The sequence below is a fragment of the Hippoglossus hippoglossus genome, chromosome 4 (assembly GCF_009819705.1).
Source record: "Hippoglossus hippoglossus isolate fHipHip1 chromosome 4, fHipHip1.pri, whole genome shotgun sequence".
Taxonomy (NCBI): Eukaryota; Metazoa; Chordata; class Actinopteri; order Pleuronectiformes; family Pleuronectidae; genus Hippoglossus; species Hippoglossus hippoglossus.
The window spans coordinates 14,592,911-14,610,499 of record NC_047154.1 but is presented as its reverse complement, the minus strand read 5'-3'; the positions used below and the strand labels follow the sequence as shown (position 1 = coordinate 14,610,499).

Sequence of the window (17,589 nt, the reverse complement as noted above, 5' to 3'; positions counted from 1 at the left end):
ACAAACATGACACTGAGGGAGAAATGATATGTGTGTGCAGGTGAACTCAGGAGGGCACAAAGAACAGAGGAGAGTCCTGTATAATAAAAAGGATTTCATCATCTTTTGTCCTTTTACATTTAAGATCTAGTCCTAACCAATCTATTATTTCCTCTTCATTCACAATCTCTAAACCGACCCCCTTCCTTCTCCTTGGTAATAAATTATCTATTTCTGACTGTGCAGCAGAAAAAGAAAAGAGAAACGGGTGTCTGAATAGTCCTCGACAGCAGAGTTGTGTCTCTTGAGTCGTGCCCAGCAGTACTGAACAGAGCAGGGAAACATTTGTCCAAAAAACACATTTCAAACGACCAACACCTTTCAAGATCTTATTGCATCACATCAGATAGTCGTCTTTATATTACACTCAGGTTTGAAGCCAAAGAAATATTTTTATGCCAATAAAAAGAACAGGAAAAGATAAGAGAACAGTTGAGCCGATCTGGATGGAATGAAAAAGCTGTGTCAGTAAAACATCCGCTCAAGTCATCACTGACGAACCCGAGCGTAAACCACGTCTGCTCAGGAATGTGTAACTGAGGTTGTTGTATTCAAAATGCAATCAAAATAAACTGTGCTTATTAAGACTTTTAAAATAGTGCAGAGATAAGAAAGAACACTGTGTTGTCCGTTTACTGATATCCCAGACGACTCAATGATGGGAACAGCATAGTTTTTGTTACAGGCGAAAGGAATCAAACCAACACTGCACTAGAAAATGAGTCAAAACCACGGATAAAACTATACAAAGCTTTGTCATCAGCCTTAAACATAGTCACTGTCATTTGGATCGAGTGGAGCGGTGGAGTGTTCACCAGCTCCACCGCTCTTCAGCAGTGTGATGGTCACTCGCTCATGTCAGCAGCACTGTGGTTAGCCCTATGAAAAACCCAACCACCACCTGCTGACTGGTTATTAACCTATCACACGGGAAGCACACTGAGTCACTCAGTGAACTACAAATACAGACGAGGTCCAGGTCACCAGAGTGATAATTCCTGATGTTTGTCCTGGGCAGCGCTAAAATATGAATATGAAATATGAATATGACAACAAAAAGTTTTCACGTGTGGTACTCGTCACGATCTAGAGAAAGAATGTGTTGCACCATGTTATCTTATGGGATGAGGCTGGAATCAACAGAGCTCCAGATAGCAATGGCTGGTATCTTCCTGAGAAACATTAACTCATAACAGGACACTTAAAAGCTATGTTTATCATACAGCTTGCAAACACTGACAAGACAGCGTGTGTGAAACTGTGCGTGAGAATAGTGGTTTTGCAAGTGTCATCACATTAATCACACTAAATATGTATTTTAATGAACATTTCTTAACCAGTGTGTTCAGTTTACATGTATAACAACATGTCTCTCTGGAGTATAAACTAGGCCCTGACACAGTATTGCTTCAGATAGTGTTTTGGGACATTTTGAGGTGAGTTCACTATGTAGATATAGTTATAGTTATATATCCTGTGGTTTCCTTTCACTATTCTTGGTACAGAAAAGAACCATGTGTTCCCATCACCGTCTGCAATTCATAGTAAAACCCTGCTGTAAAGACGAAAACTATTTTTAAAAAAAGGTATCAATCTGTTGCGGCAGCCTATGAGAAAACGTTTACCCTACCCAGAGCCCTATGCTGTATCCTGACGTGCACCTCCCCAAAAATGTAACTACTACGCAAGGTGACGCAGTCCGCAAGAGCTCTGATTGGTCCGCTTGGTAGCATCGCATTTGTGGCAGACTAGCCGCCATTTTTTAATTGAGTTGAAAGAACGAAAGACTTTCTTTTCTACGGTGCAGTTCTTTACGAAAAAAGTAATTGCTCTTCAACATCTTTTGGCTCCAGCACGATCCACTTAGTAACACTCGCCATCGTTCTGAAGTAAAGAGTCATCAGAGAGTTTGTAAATAAGCGGCGCAGAAACCGGAAGACACTCAACACCAGAATAGAAAGAGCCACAAGTGTTTTGGCAGTGTAATTGCAGCGCGCCTCATACACACCTTGGTTTATAGAGCAACCAAAAACCTGACATCACCTGCTTCCTGTGTGTTCATGCATTCTCCGTAGAAGAGGTTACTTAACTCCATTAGACAAAAGGGACAAAAAAAAAACATCAACACTTGGGGCAAACTCTGAAGCAGCCAGCCAAACCATGACATCACCCACTGAAAGAGGAGGAACTGGGGCTCAGGGAGCTGTTGACTCAATGAAGCGAAACACCTCCGCCAGTCACATGTCTCACCCAAAAAGAAGGGTCCTGGTTACTACCCTTTAAGACCAGCAGTATAGGCAAAACTTCATGGAGGAGGTGGGGCATATGTAGCTCTATATAAATCCTATACACTTCCAAGTTGTGCTTGGTTTTACATTTCAAAGCACCGATTCCAAATATTATTTAGTTCCAGGTTCTTTAAATGTGAGGATGTGGTGTATTTCCTTGTAATAAACAGGATACAAGTTGGTTGATTGAAATAAGCAATCTGAATAGACTAGTTTGGCACTTGTTGCTTTCACTATGACAAGATGATTAATCAATCATTTAACTGAGGAATTAACTAGCACTCAATGGATGGTGGGTAGAGTTGCAGCCCTATATCCATGTAAACAATCACAAGATGTATTATTTTAATCCCTGAATAGTCCATCGCTCCTTTTCTGATCAGTCTGCTGACTAATCAGGTCAATCGATGACATGAAAAGAAGACGACTACCACAGTTGAGAGGTGGAAATCTACTGACAGGCCCTCGGAGGAGAGGCTGAGGGAATCTAAGTCTTAAATCCAGTCAGAGGCAAACGCCCGGAGAGTGGAGCACGCTGGAAGGCAAAGCAGCGATGCATGGAGGAGTGGCGCGCTAACAGGGGGAGATGGGTGAGACCCAGAGTCAGTGGAGTGGGCTGCACTAGCAGACCTGCCAGGCACAATTAGAAGCATGTGACCCAGTCAAAGAGAAAACCCAGTCAGGACAGGGAGGTAAGAGGAGCGAGGGGACAGGCTGGACGGTGGACCCCCTCCTCAGCCTGGGCCATTCCCAGTGCTCCAGGCTAATAACGCGCTGGTAGAGGGCATCACCTGCCCGGGCTGAGGAATTACAAGCATCTGACACACAATGATAACACTATTTAACACGGGAGGATCATGGAGTTTCGAAATACAGAGCCAGTCAGCTGCTGGGTGTCGGATATAACGGGAGGGGAGCGCTGGGAACACAGGGGACCGTTAAACACGGACAGAAGCATCTCACACTTTAACTGGGAAAGTGAATATCATCCCATATACTAACTGATTCTCACACGATATTATAAGCGGGCCAGCCATGTTTTAACAAGCTCAGTTCGAATAAATAAACACAAGTTCTCTACGAAGCTAACGTTAGCCGGAGTAGCAATCACCTGTTGAGCTTTAAGCCAAGTCTGCAACCAAGCAGCAGAGATGAACTCGTAAAAAAAGACAAAGTGAAACTGAAGGAGAGCGACACAGAATGAAACCACGGAGACACAGCAGCAATGTGGCGCGTTTACGTAAACAACCACTTTAAGCTAATAAGAGCTAAACGCTGACCCAGCTAGCCTTGTTTTTCAAATAGTAGCGGTTGTGGGCAGGCTAACGGCGCTAGCGTCAAGTGGCTAAAGGCTAATCAGCTACATCTTCAGTTTAAACGCACTTGAGCCAATTTGGGCTTGTTGGCGACAAATGTAACAAGTAACCAAGTTTAACAAGTGGATTCCACGTGTTAACAAACTCACCCAAAACACGCACAGAGGAGGAACAGAACGCAAGAAGCTGCTCGGTCGGCTACTACTACTTTTAGCATGCAGCGGGCTGGCTAGCGGTCAGGGTGCCTGAGAAGTCCCATTGAGGGAAACAACGAGAGGCATCCACCTGATCCCGCTCCACACCAGCGCCGCGGCGGGCCGCCTCTTACCGTTCCTCCGGGGGCCATGCGAACCGGCAGCTGCATCCACAGGGAAGAGGCGTCCAGCCGAGAGCTCCGTCCACTAATCAGCTCGGCCACTGGCGACCACAAGCTCCGAAGTCTGCCACATTTTTTTTTTTTTTTTAGTTTGGTCCAGTTTTGTGTCCTGCTCTGCACTGGGAACAATCCCTGGCACACAAACGACGCATTCCACAGGCTGCTGGATCCCCACAGGGGCTGGGTTCAAATTAAAGGGACACTCACTGCTTATCTCCACGCCTGTGTGTGTCTGTGTGTGTGTGTGTGCGTGTGTGTAACGAAGCCCCACAACAACAAGTGTCAACATTTAGGACAACTAGTACAATGCCCAATCTTAAGTTGCCCGTTTAATGCTCCAGAGCTACTTTATAATTACACACAATATATACTGACACTTTGTATAGTTTGTGTGCTGAACATTGTGAGCAGAGCTTTTTAGTTGCAGAGTGACGTTAGACAACTTTGTGTTCATCCCACCTGGTTTATCTGCAATAAAATCTCATTTATCTCATTAAATGAATTTGCTTTATTGCTGTTCACGCGTGTGGCTTTTATATATGTTTGAATGATTTGCTTTGCTTGCTGTTATTCTTCCGACTATTTCAGAGGTCTGTTTAGCAAGTGGCCTGATCTCTTTAGATATGCGTTCCACATTGCGGACGGACAGAAAGACAGACAGATGTTTTCATTGCCGCAGAGAGTCAGAGTGAGATGGATGTGTTACTGGTCTCTGGTTCGTGTCTAACAGAAGCAGAGCTGTCTGCATCACTCTGGATGGCCGGTGTGGTGCCCTGGGTCTTGTGAAATATACCAGAACAACTTTGTTTAATAAGCACACCATTAAAAACAATCATACATTATACACCCCCACAACCCCACCCCCTTCCTGGCAGACTGTAAGATTTGTAAATGTTCTGTCCGTGACTGTGACCTTTGTTCCTCACAGAGCACGAGGAGAAAAGGGAAAAAAACACCTAAGAGTTTACTGCCATGAAATAATGAAGTGGGAGCACAGAATGACTAAATGGTCCACTTCAGAGCAAACGAAACGTTACTGATACAGAGAGTAGCTCTGCTTCCCTGTCGGAAACTTTATTTGGTGATGTGAAATTTACCCACCAGCAGAATAACAGTAATGTCCATGCCATTGTTCATGATGATGAAAAGGAAACACCCTGTTTACAGGAATTTAAAAGCATCACTTTTGAAATTACGTCCATGCACTATAATCTGCAGTAGACCAGTAGTCGTCCTTCATGTAATATATGCAGTTTGAACAGATCACACTACACATACTCATGGGGAAATTCCTATCACCAGTTTGTCATGTAGTCTGACCTCTTGGATTATCTTTCCTCCACTACTCTAACAGCTTCACATCTTTCACTGGGTATTACAGGTCTATCAGCTGACCCCTGATCAGGCTGCATGTGAGCGGCACAACGGTGACAAGACAGACGAGTCACGGGGCGTTGAAACGTCCTGTGCAGGTCCACTCTATGAATGGACACATAAATCTGGGAATCCCTCCACTATCTCAATGAAGAGTTCATCCAACACACAATAGCAATGGGAGGAATATCTGGAGGAACAAAGTTGAGACATGCTGTCGACTCACATAAACATCTGTCAGAGGATGGTGATAATACATCAGATAACACATGTAAACAAGTGAGCGGAGTTGTGCAACACAGGACACACACACAGTAATGATGTGACGGGAAAACAAAACGGAGGAGCTGCATCTGTGTTTGTATGAGTGTCAAATAAGGTTTAAAGAGGAACTGAAAGGGAACAGGACCCTCTTTTCAGTATGGTGAATGTAATTATCACTGTCGGTGTTATTGCATAGTTGTTAAAGAGAAAAGTTCCGAAATTATCTTCAGTAAACAAAGACGTCAATGTGTCTATTAAAATAACATTAAGTCAGAATTAGTCACGTGTTCTGCCCAAAAATAAAACCTGAGTGTCTCCTGGGTAATTACATCCACCAAGGAGGTTACGTTTTCTTCTACGTTTGTTTGTTTGTTAGTCGGATTACGCAAAAACTATTTTTTGGAAGAGGGTGGCATGAGCCAAAGAAGTTCCCCATTATATTTTGGTGAGGATCCGAATCAGGGGGTGAATCCAGGACTTTTTTGGGGGTCTTTCTCTAACATTTCGAGTTTTGCAACATTTTCATTGATTCCTCACAAAGTAATTCATGGGTCTTGATGAAAAAAATGACACATTTACGGGACTGATATTTATGAGTGTGTGCAATTAGGTGCAGATCCTAATGAAAATCCATTTCTGGTGAATTTAAATGTGGTATAATAATAAGATTGTTGGGACGAAGGTATGCACTCTTTGTGTGACATGTTTGTTTCAGGTGTTATTTTTAAACTTTGTGCTTGTGAGTGATTATGTGTATGTGTGCGGCTGTGTTTGCTTGCTCGTGTGCTCCGGTAACTGAGTGAGTGAGCATGCGTGCAGCACCACTGGGTGTAAGTAGATACGACTTTTGTGTGTGAGCGTAACACCTGTGCATGTGTGTGACATCCTGGGAACATGCGTGGGTGTGTGTACACCTGTGGCTCTGGTGTTACTCACTCATGCACTGCAGGCCATGCTTTTTCTGCAGGGTTTTGCTGCACAGTGAGCAGGTGGCACAGCTTGAAAAAGCGCCTGGCACCAGATAATGCGCACTGCTGCTGCTGCTGCTGCTGCTGCTGCTGCCGCCACACACTTTCTCTTTGGCTTCCTTCTCTTTGTCTTTTTCTCGGTTCTTACCCTGCAGAGGAACGAGAGGAGCAAACACAGGGGGAGGTTTTTACATTCAAATGGGTGCGTTCTCTTTCATTGCACCACACACTGCACGGCCGGGTTTGACATCACATCATAACCACGTTGGTGGCAGGATATGCAACAGGGCTTGTGTAAGTACATTACTGCATTGTGTGTGCAGCAGAACGCACACAAAGTGTTCACACCTCAGGATTTGGCCTAGTAGGTTTTCACACTCTGCATAAAAAGGTGTTGGTGCATGACAGAGTTTTGAATCTTAATTGTAAGTTCTCCCTTAGTTGCTGAGTTTCATATTTAATTTGTTTATTTGACCGCACAGAGAAGTATTGTGACAGGTTTCAGGAGCTTAATGCACACGTGTGGAGGTTAATTAGCAACCCCTGTCCAATGCAAATATAAGTTAACCAGACTCAAACACACAACAAAGACTTTATCAAATGAGAAAACACATCATAGCAGTTTCAGCAGCACGGAACACTGTAAAGCAACAACATGCACCATTTGTCCGTGTTATGGGGGTCTACCTTATCTTTGTTGAAGGAGCCGGTCACCCTGTTCCTCAGAGAGCTGAGAGTCCTCTTCACCTTGGTGCCTTTCTCCACCTTCTCTGTACGATCCTCCTCTTCCTCGGGCCTGGAAGAAGAGGCAGTGAATTCAATGCACCAAAATTAAAAGGAAACACTAATAGTTACTAAAATGTGATCATCTTTTAAACATATTTTAGGTTTGTTAAAGGCAGAACAGTGTTTTTCCTCTGCAAGATATTTAACATGTTTGTTTCATTGTTGACGTGAGAACTGACTGGACTGTTTCCATGACAGGAAACCACATTACTGCAAAATCAACAGCATCTGTCACTGTACTGACACATGATGTTACCCCTTGATAGGTTTTGACCACAATCTGTCATAGATAGCTGAACAAATAACCATAGCGGCCAATTAAAGATCAAATTTAAAATGTAATCCTGAAGATTCAGCGATGTAACAGGGATGAGGACAGTACTTACTCATGAGAGAGGAACTCATACCAGGTGACATTTGCTGAGGTTTTGACCTCTGATCTGTTGTTCCTCTGCTTCACCCTGTGACAGACATGTGAATGATTTTAATGCAAACAGTCTGAATGGAAAATTGTCCTATGAACCATGTATACACACTGTTTTTTATACTCTGTAAATAACATGCTGTGACCTTATAATAAGAGACAATTATTAAAGCACAAGTGAACAGTGTAGAGAAAATGTCGGCTATGGCTTCGTAGTCTCTTGAGCACATTATCAGCTGGTGATTCTGTCAAATAAAACAAATGCCTGGTCCTCCACAGACCGTTTCTAGGTTTAATACCACACTGTGTCAGTGCACAAACAGGCAGATGCACACAGCAAATCCATGCATGTGAAAACAATACATTATATAGACACACACACCCACACAGTGCAGTGCTCCCCCTGTGGCCTGCACTGCTGCTGCTGTGAGGACTGAGATGACGTTTGAGCAGCAGCAGGAGCAGACAGACCTCCCTCTCCTGTTTACTTACCCATGGTACAGCTTTAGCTCCTGCAGAACTTTTTGTACCATCAGCCTAAGACAAACAAGACACTGAGGCTGAGAGGGGGAGAGGAGAGGAGAGGAGAGGAGAGGAGAGGAGAGGAGAGGAGAGGAGAGGAGAGGAGAGGAGAGTGCGACTGCTGGGAGCTGGGTGTCAAACTGTGATTTAGAGAATAATCCTCCCTTGTCGGCTGCGTCCACACAATCGCCACACACACACACACACACACACACACACACACACACACACACACACACACACACACACACACACACACACACACACACACACACACACACACACACACACACACACGGAGGGGCCATCTAAGGAGCTGGGAGAGAGGACTGTGGGAGGAGAAGGTTGCAGACATAGGACATGGAGCAGAAATGTCAGAAAGAAATGGGGGAAGCCCCTCTGTAACATGGGAGTCGGATCCCTGTACCAGACTATAGAACTAAACTAAAGAACAGTATGTGCCTTAATGTACTGCACCATTCAAATGCTGCAGGTACGACTTACACCAACATGTGACTCAAACTGGAATAAGTTCTTTTTTTTCCTCTCCCAAACATCATTAAACCTGATCTGCCAGTTGGACTGAAGCTATAGAGGAAGCAGATATTCCCCCACATATTCCAGATCAGGAGGGGCTCTGTAAGTTACTGATGATGGTGTAGACTTACATGTGGCTCTGGCCTTCAGTAGAATGCAGGTTTTCTTCAGGGTCAAACTCCTCTGCTGCACCAGAGACAGAAGAAAAAAGGTTAAATAGGATGAAAACAGCCCCCTGTGGGGTGAAAAACACACACACTAACATGACCTCTACATGAAAAACACTCAGCCTCACCTCCCGCTGCCCTTGCGGCCTGTTTGGACGTCTGTACAACACGAGAAATGTGTGCAGCACGGGAACATTCGTCCGTGGCGAGGATCTCTGAGCGGGAATACAGATGCCTGCCAGATGCACCTATGGCCTGAAAACATTGAGGAATAAACATAGATGTACAGCAGATGAACATACACATCCCCTCCCTGTGATTCTAACTTTTAGTGAGAACAGCATTTTAGGAGTTAGCAATTCACATTTTTGGTCACTTTAGAATGTCACTCATTACAGTGGACACCTCCCACACGTACTCAGTGGGAGGATGTCATGTCTGTCAGATCCACATTATGATTTGAAGCTGTAAACTCCTGACCATGACATGATCTGATTTCTACATCCGCATTCTGACATGATTTCCTGAGAAAGTGACAAAAATGGCGATGGGAAAATATCTTGCAATGTTAAGGAGAGTGATCCTGAAACCATCCAATGAAAGTCTCTATGTGTTATTTCTTTCCACCCATCAGCCTTAAAATATCAGTCTGATGATATTCTACAGTTTTCATGTTGTCAGAAAAAAATCCAGTAATGAAAAGAGCAACAACAACAACAGTATATTGATATATTTCTGTGCAGTCAAAGCCTGATAGATCTTATGTTTTCCCAGTTGTGGTCCAAAAACTATTGAAAACACAAATATGAGCCACACTGTATAGGACTGATTAACAAATTCCTACTATGTGATGAACATGTGCACTTTAGTCGACATAAGTCAGTTTCACTTCCTGCTATCATCGATACTACAGTGGTGCACCAAATGTGTTTTCGTCCGCAGCTAAAAATGGTCCCAACAACAAACTACTTACTCCTGTTTGATCTATTTGAAGAAATGATGTAGCCTATTTGAAATGAAAGTATATATTTGTGACCTTTTATTCATTAGGTTTCCTTACCCACAGACAGGGTAAGGAAGTTGGAAGGTATTCAGAAGCGCACTGTTTGTTTGTGGTCTTGAGATTAGATTTGTAGGCAGCAACTAACTTTAAGAATATCTCCAGCCTTATCTTTTCAGCAAAGTCTGTCACTGTTCTTTATTACCATGCTGGTGAGCCTGGCTCTGGGACAGGGGACCCTCGGCCCTGTCTCATCTGTCTCCTCCTCAGGACAGTTGGTGCAGCTCTGGTCCTGGGTGGACTGGAAGAGACTATTTTGTGTCTCCTCGTCATCGTCCCCCCCCCCATCGCTGTCCATGGCCATGGTGTCCAGACTCCGTCTGACAACACAGCAACAAACACACTCTGAGCTTGTTTCTCTTAACTTATTTGTTAATGTTCACAGCCCAAAGTTGTCTTGACAGCATTATTTTAGAAACCGTGAAAGAACAATCAACCAAACCACCAGAAACTGTTAAATAGCACAGTGGGAGAAGAGGGAATGAGAGTCACTACAAGTGATTCTGTGTGACACTTCAGTGAAAAGTCACATTTACATTATCTAGAAACACATAAAGGACTTAAGATATGAATTATGAAAATAATCCATCTTTAACAGCTTGTCATCTCTCTATCCCTCCATCCATCTTCATCCATCTTACCTCCTCCCCAGGTTAATGGGGGACACAGGGACACCCCAGCTGTGCCTTCGAGACGTTGACATGGATCTGACCAGGATGGGAAAACTGTCCTCATCTGGCTCCCCTTCGTAATCCATTACGCTTTCCATCTTGACTCCCTCTGATCCTGTTATTCCTTTTGCTGTTTCCACTGATGCCAACAGTCCGTTTAGATTTATTGTCACACTAAGCCCGACTGCCGGGCCTGAGGAGTCTCCGCTGTCAATGATACAGCCTGGCAGTATCTTAGGACTAAGCTGAGTGACCACAAAGTGATGAGGTCCCTCTGCAGGCTGTTTATAGTGGGGCAGTGATGGTGCGTTGGCCTGAGGGGAGGGAGCGCTCAGAGAAGTCTCTACAGGTACGTTGATGGCAGGAGGACCTGAGTTTAAAAACACCTGTTGGCCAACAGTTGAGGTTTCTCTGGTGGTTATAGGGAACTGTGTCGCATGTATGTCTCCCTCCAAGTCTTTAAAGTACTCAGATTCTGTGAAAGAGGAGCTGAAGCCCAGCAGCTCTTCAAAGCTGCCGGCCACTTCCACGCCAGGGCAGTCGTAGTCACTGACTACTGAACACCCATCCTGTGTAGGTCAGCCAGGGAGACGAGGAGGCAGAATGCGGCCATGGAGATTTTTTTTAAAGAAACGGGAGAAAAAAAAAGAGAAAAGATAAACAAGATGTTATGAACATCAACCATAATTTACAGTTCAAGTGGCAAGTAACAAAAAAGTCTGCAGGCATGTGCCAGTGTTACAAGTGACGTTTCACAGGTATCAGACTGCTTATCATGCCGTCAGAGACCCAGCTGGACTTGTAATGTCCATAGTTTTGCAGGTATATAATAATCAGTAAAAGTATTTGACAAAGTAAAATTTTAACCTGATGGTCAAGAAATCCAACTTATTATACTTCAGTCAGTGACTTGAATTTGTATGCAATCCATATAAGAGTCTAGATTTATCAATAAAATAAAATAAAAATGAAGAACTCAGTCCAGTGATCATCAATGTCATTAGAATTTATACACTAAGAATATCCACAGAAAATTTCATGGTAATCTATTCCACAGTTGACAAGATTTTCCACTTAAAACTGCAAATATTAATCCAACAGGGGCCCTGTGAAGGGATCACCAAAAAAAAGCCTTAGGAAACATCTGGGAACAAGGAATGTCTGTGCTGAGCTTCATGCCAAACCATCCAACCAGTGTTGAGATCTTCCAGTCTGACTAGTGGCAGAACAGCTGACAGGCTGACGCTGAGCCGTGCTGTAAGTATGGGTAAAACAAAGGCAGGGGGGAAAATTTGAAAATGAACCCGACCCAAAGGAAGAATATAGAGCTTTACCTGGTCGTCACTGGTGTTACCAAAGAAGACGTCCTCAGTGATAGAGGCGGGTGAGAGTGAGGAGGAAGACCCTTTCCCACTGGGAGCAGCAGGCTGGACACTGAGCTGGCCACTGGGAGGCCCACAGGGCGGACTACATGGCTTGCACTCTGATGCTGGAAGATAACGGATGTGTCGTTTGTGAGTGATAAAAAGCAACACAAGGAGAAAAGCTAAATAAAAGAAGATCAGACGTCGCTGGTTTCAGCACCTGTGTATTCAATCTAAGCGCTCTTGTGTGTATGATGGAAGAAAAAGCTGAGAAACGGCCCCTGCTCCAGCCTCACACTGAAAGCTCCTTTACATTTCCATTGCATAAACAGATTTCTTGATTCACATGATGCCACAAACCACAGTCACCACTGGCAACTGCTCAGTGAGCCAGCATTAGTCTCCATGTCAGTGGTGGAGAGCCAGAGATTATTCCCCAACTGAGCCTGCAGTGGCCTGAGAAGCTGCGTGCTTGCAGTAAATAACCTAATATGTAATAATGTGTATCTGCCATATGAAGGAGATGTACGGTACAAAGGTTAACTGAGTTTAGTGATACATATTTGAGGTTAAAAAGCGAATGGATTTAACATTTCTTACATAAGGAAAATAAACCTGTCAGTATCTCGTGGTGTCTGAAAGCCTGCTAAGACGTCTGAGTCGATGTCATGTTCAGTGTTTGGGTTTGAGCTGCATGTGAGGAGAGGAGATCCTCAGACGACAGGTTACATAACCCTCCTTTCATAAGGGACGCCTCCTGTGATCCCTCAGCCTAAGCCTGCCTGGCTCCACAGGGCCTGACTCAACTCTCCTTCAACACACTGGTTCAGGTTCGTTCCCACAGTGAAGGTTCATTTTCTTTCCAAGATCAGTTTGAACAAGTATTCTCCTACTGTTATACAGGATATACTGTGATTTCAGCGAGGAACTGAGGAGTGAATGGGAGCTGGACACGAGGAGGCACTGCATGGTCGACCTCTCCCACAGACTGTGTATAAAGAAGACACTCCCACTATCCAGAAATGAAGCCCAAATATCCCAGATATGAACACAAACATCTTTCACCTATGACATCATTTGGAACAAGAGCCTGCACAGTAGCGATGAGGGGATGGAGCCGCGCTATCAAGGTCCTGCCGATACACGCTCTTGACCAATCACCAGTCAGTATCAGCTGTCAATCATGATATTTCACCCCATAGCAACAAATAACGAATTAAAACCAAACTTATCAGTGTGTAAGAATTACCAAAATGACAGGAAATAGCTTTGAAAAATATGCATTTGACCTGTATTTTGACATTTTATATTGGTCCATGTCCCATCTAATAACAAGGAGGAGGCAGGGTATATGACCTGAATTTCAGCCAGCCACTAGGGGGCGATCCAGACATTTATATACATTCTCTGTTCTGGTCTATAAGTACATTATTGTTCGGCCAAAAAAGAAACGGAAACATCAATATTTTTCGCTGTTTCAATTGTTGTCCCTCTGATATTGATGACTGATATCATGTGGAGTCATCTTTCTGTCAACCGGACAAATGTTAGTCAAATATTCACACTTCTTTTCCCTCCACTTTGGTCTCCACCACCTCTTCAGGGAAGAAATGCTCCACTTTGCTCACCAGCTCTACTGGTTGATAACTTTATATGTTTGTTGCTTGGTGCAGCAGGTTTCCCCTACAGGCTGTAAAACCAAGGCAAAAGATGCTGAATGACACTAAAATGCAAACCCTAAGCAGTCATTTAATCGTTAACATAAGAAGAAGAATAAGAGCAGCTTTAAAAACGGTTAAACACTGAACTAACTAACTCTGCTCGATGTCTTCCTGTTAACTATCTACTGTAACTTACATTATATTGGATTATGGACAAACCTTGTATGACCATGTGGCTGCCACTATCTTTAAACCATGAGACGTTATTCCACCATATATCACGGCGACTCATACGAAAAGCTACGATATTCATCACTGACTTCGACAGAAGGCACCAACTTTCATTCACGAGATTTTATCTACAGTGTGTTGTCAAGATACTTAACATAGTTCAAAGCTTATGTCTGTAGCACAGAACAAATGACTGAACTGATGACAAGAACCTCACTCCTCCTTTTTCCACAAACTAAAACTAAAACCATCAACAAGTAAGTTTGAAAAAAAAAAGCAGTTGAGCTTGATCCATATTGTGACACTCAGAGATTTCAGACTCACACTTCACTTAATTCCTCTCAGTCAGTGCGCCTGTGATCTTACCATCAAACTCAGGTGGAGTTGTTCAGAGAGATAAAATGCAGACAGGCCACACTCTGAGTCCTGCACCATGTCCTGCTATGAACCGACAGCAACCACTCCCCTGTGCAGCGCAGCAGCCACAGATAAACACAGTGACAGACACACTGTAGATCTATTTTCTATATCACTAAATCACTGGCTGCGTGGCAGTGTCCCCACTGGAGGGGGAGTGCGTTTGCATCCAAATCTCTCTTGTGTTAGGAGTAAACTTAGACACTCGGTACAGACACTGCAGCGGCTGCTTGATGCTGTCGAGCTGCTGTCGCCTTTTATGGTTGGCCTCTCATATCTGCTAATACATCACACAAGGATGAAACATTAGTGAGGCTGCGTGTGTGTGTGTGTGTGTGTGTGTGTGTGTGTGTGTGTGTGTGTGTGTGTGTGTGTGTGTGTGTGTCTGTGTGTGTCTGTGTGTGTCTGTGTGTGTCCATAACTGTTCTGGCACTGTCATAGTCACAGTCAGCTGTTTTCCCACAGTTTGGCTTCACATAACAAAGGGTGGTCTGCAGCTAAAACTAATGACGATTGTCACCTGATTAATCATCAATGACTTTAACAACCCACTTAAAACTCTTACAATTAATTAATAAATATGTATTTAGTATTTTACTTTTTAGTGTAACTCTTTTTTTAGTCTACATTTCACTATATTTCATTTTACATTTCATTTCATTTCTATTTCCACAACTGTAACATAAGGTTGGTAAAAGAGGAAATCTCTCTTTTGTCTCACTTCTCAAATGTTTTTGTGTATTTTTTCTTATTGATATTATTGTTTTAAAGATGTCATGTTTTTAAAAGGTATGTTGCACTAATTTTAAAATATTGATTCTGGGCTAAATAACTATAACTGGCTTTACTTTGCATTGACAAACAATTGTTAACCAGCCATTATACTGAATTTATGTAACTAATGTTGTTTTATTTGACTGGAAAATGTAAAACCACATTGCTGTAGTTTGTTTTTCTGTTAACATTTTGTAATAATTGCTATAGTATATCAAGATTTTCTTATTTGTGTCCTCTAAATTATTGAACAGGTTGTGTTTTTGTCAAAACTGAAAGAAAACTGAAAGAAAAAAAGCAATTCCAATGAAGTCAACAGAACTTGAAATAGTCCTATGAAAAAAGTACTTTTAAATAGAACGGTATAAAAAGCGACAGTAGCATTAATTATGCAGATTGTAAGTCATAAAACTGTGCCTGACAATATGTGACACCTTTTGTGTTCAGTATTTTGATGGGTCATGTGAAAAGCCGGACACATGTGAGAAGGAGGAAACGAGGCCACATGTTTACCACAAAGTTCCCAAAGCTGTGTGGCAATCACAAGAGGAACCTGACATCATATGATACAGTCAGTTGATTGTTGATGGGTTATTACCTTGCACATAGGTTTAGACACATGTGCACAGATGTGCTCCCAACACAGCAACTAAGTGTTCGGCTGAAGGTCATGGGGACCATATAGTACCTGTATTGTTTGTATTCACGTGTGTGTGTGTGTGTGTGTGTGTGTGTGTGTGTGTGTGTGTGTGTGTGTGTGTGTGTGTGTGTGCGTGTGTGTGTGTGTGTGTGTGTGTGTGTGTGTGTGTGTGTGTGTGTGTGACAGATGTTGTGTGTGGGTGAAAACAGAACAGAGAGGCCGTTAGATCTGAGGATGAAGCACAGATCAGAACCGCTGTCATCTCATAGATCATCTTTGATCACACACTTGTGTGAAGCACCGAGCTCAACAGACACCAACAGACACAACTGAAGCCTCCTCCATGTTAACAGCATGGGAACAGAGAGCCAGTAACTCACAGTCTGAGTTATAGAGCGAGATGAGAGAGGAAGATGAACAGAAAAACTGAGCTGTTGCATCAATGGTCTGTTGAAAGCTCCACTCTGCTTTTTTCAAAGAGTTTACTTAACTGTAAAATCAAACCAAATGCTGCACCAAACCTTAAAACAACTCCCCACTTAGGCTGCTACATGTTACAGCAGCAGCACTACACACACAGAATGAGAATATTCAAATTGTGACATTTGTCCTTTCTTACACCTTGAAAAAAACGCAGCCAGGTTAGAAATGACTCACTAAACTTTTACAGCAAACTGTCATTCGATACACTGCAGCCATCATTCACCACAAACCCCAGCCAGGTCTGAATGGTAAACAACATTTTACGTAAAGAACCGAGTTAAAAGAAATGAACAGAGCCAAGAGGCACATATGACACAGCTGCAACATCCCCAGGTCACATCCAGTCCACAACCTCTGGACGTCTGCTTCTCTCTCTATCCAGCTCTTTCCTCTCAGCCTCTGAAACCAACCTCAACCAAATAAAAGCCGATTTTCTCTCGTACCTCTCTTAAAGGACCATCTCTTCATCCAGAGTTTGGAGAAGGAGGGCCAGGAGTTGTTGAGAGGGGAGTCCGCCATAGGAGCAGCGCAGTGGGGAGGCCAGCTGGAACTGGAGCTGGCTCAACACTGGAGCTCTGGCACCGAGCGAGAGGAAGGCTGGGTGACGAGGGTGGGGGGTGGGATGGAGGGAGGGAGGAGAGTGGAGAGTGGAGAAAGAGAGAGAGAGAGAGAGTACAAGGCTGGGGTCAGGGAGCTGCTGTTGGTTGGGGATTACCTCCCTGAAGACGCCAGTGGAGAGAAAGAAAGAGAGAGAGAGAGAGAGAGAGAGAGTAGGAAAGGGGGGAAAAAAAGGGTGAGAGTGGGAGGAGAGGTAGAATGAGACGGAGGAATTAAAGATGAAGGGGTTCTCTTTGGACATGCTGGTAAAGTTTCTCCAAGTCAACATACAGTGGTTCATACGCAGTTTCAAGCCTCAGCTTCAGGAACAACAACTAAAAACACATGCAACTGTTTTTGAACTAACTCTACTTTCATAAATAAGAAGGCCCCCGATGATCCTGGCCACTCACTGTATATTCAGTTTGTTATATTGGCCGTAGATACAATCTACCAGGATGCAGAACTCACAGACTTAAAGTCATTTATCCCTGCGGCCATCGGCCTCTTACATGACTCATTGTGATGAGATTCATTGTTGACACATTGAACCTTGAAGTTAAGGCAGAAACGATCTTGACAGTAGTAGTTCTGTGCATTTGGATTGAAGAAAGAATCTTTACTTGTCAG

The 17,589-nt window shown here is 43.5% G+C and overlaps 1 protein-coding gene across 2 annotated transcripts in view; it reads right to left on the bottom strand.

The window, feature by feature from the left end:
* Positions 1–16,940, bottom strand: part of LOC117760724 (rho guanine nucleotide exchange factor 18-like) — a 39,946-nt gene extending 23,006 nt beyond the window's left edge. Inside the window, exons 1-9 of one of the 2 annotated variants that reach the window (XM_034583968.1) lie at positions 16,806–16,940; positions 12,127–12,281; positions 10,763–11,361; positions 10,267–10,441; positions 9,190–9,316; positions 9,026–9,080; positions 7,798–7,872; positions 7,313–7,421; positions 6,594–6,774 (exon numbers count right to left, since the gene is read on the bottom strand). In XM_034583968.1, coding sequence (XP_034439859.1) covers positions 6,594–6,774; positions 7,313–7,421; positions 7,798–7,872; positions 9,026–9,080; positions 9,190–9,316; positions 10,267–10,441; positions 10,763–11,361; positions 12,127–12,281; positions 16,806–16,881 — 1,552 coding nt within the window. In that variant the 5' untranslated portion in view covers positions 16,882–16,940. The remainder of the gene's footprint in view (positions 1–6,593; positions 6,775–7,312; positions 7,422–7,797; positions 7,873–9,025; positions 9,081–9,189; positions 9,317–10,266; positions 10,442–10,762; positions 11,362–12,126; positions 12,282–16,805) is intronic. The other variant, XM_034583969.1, reaches the window with a different exon arrangement.
* Between the last annotated feature and the right edge of the window lie 649 nt (positions 16,941–17,589).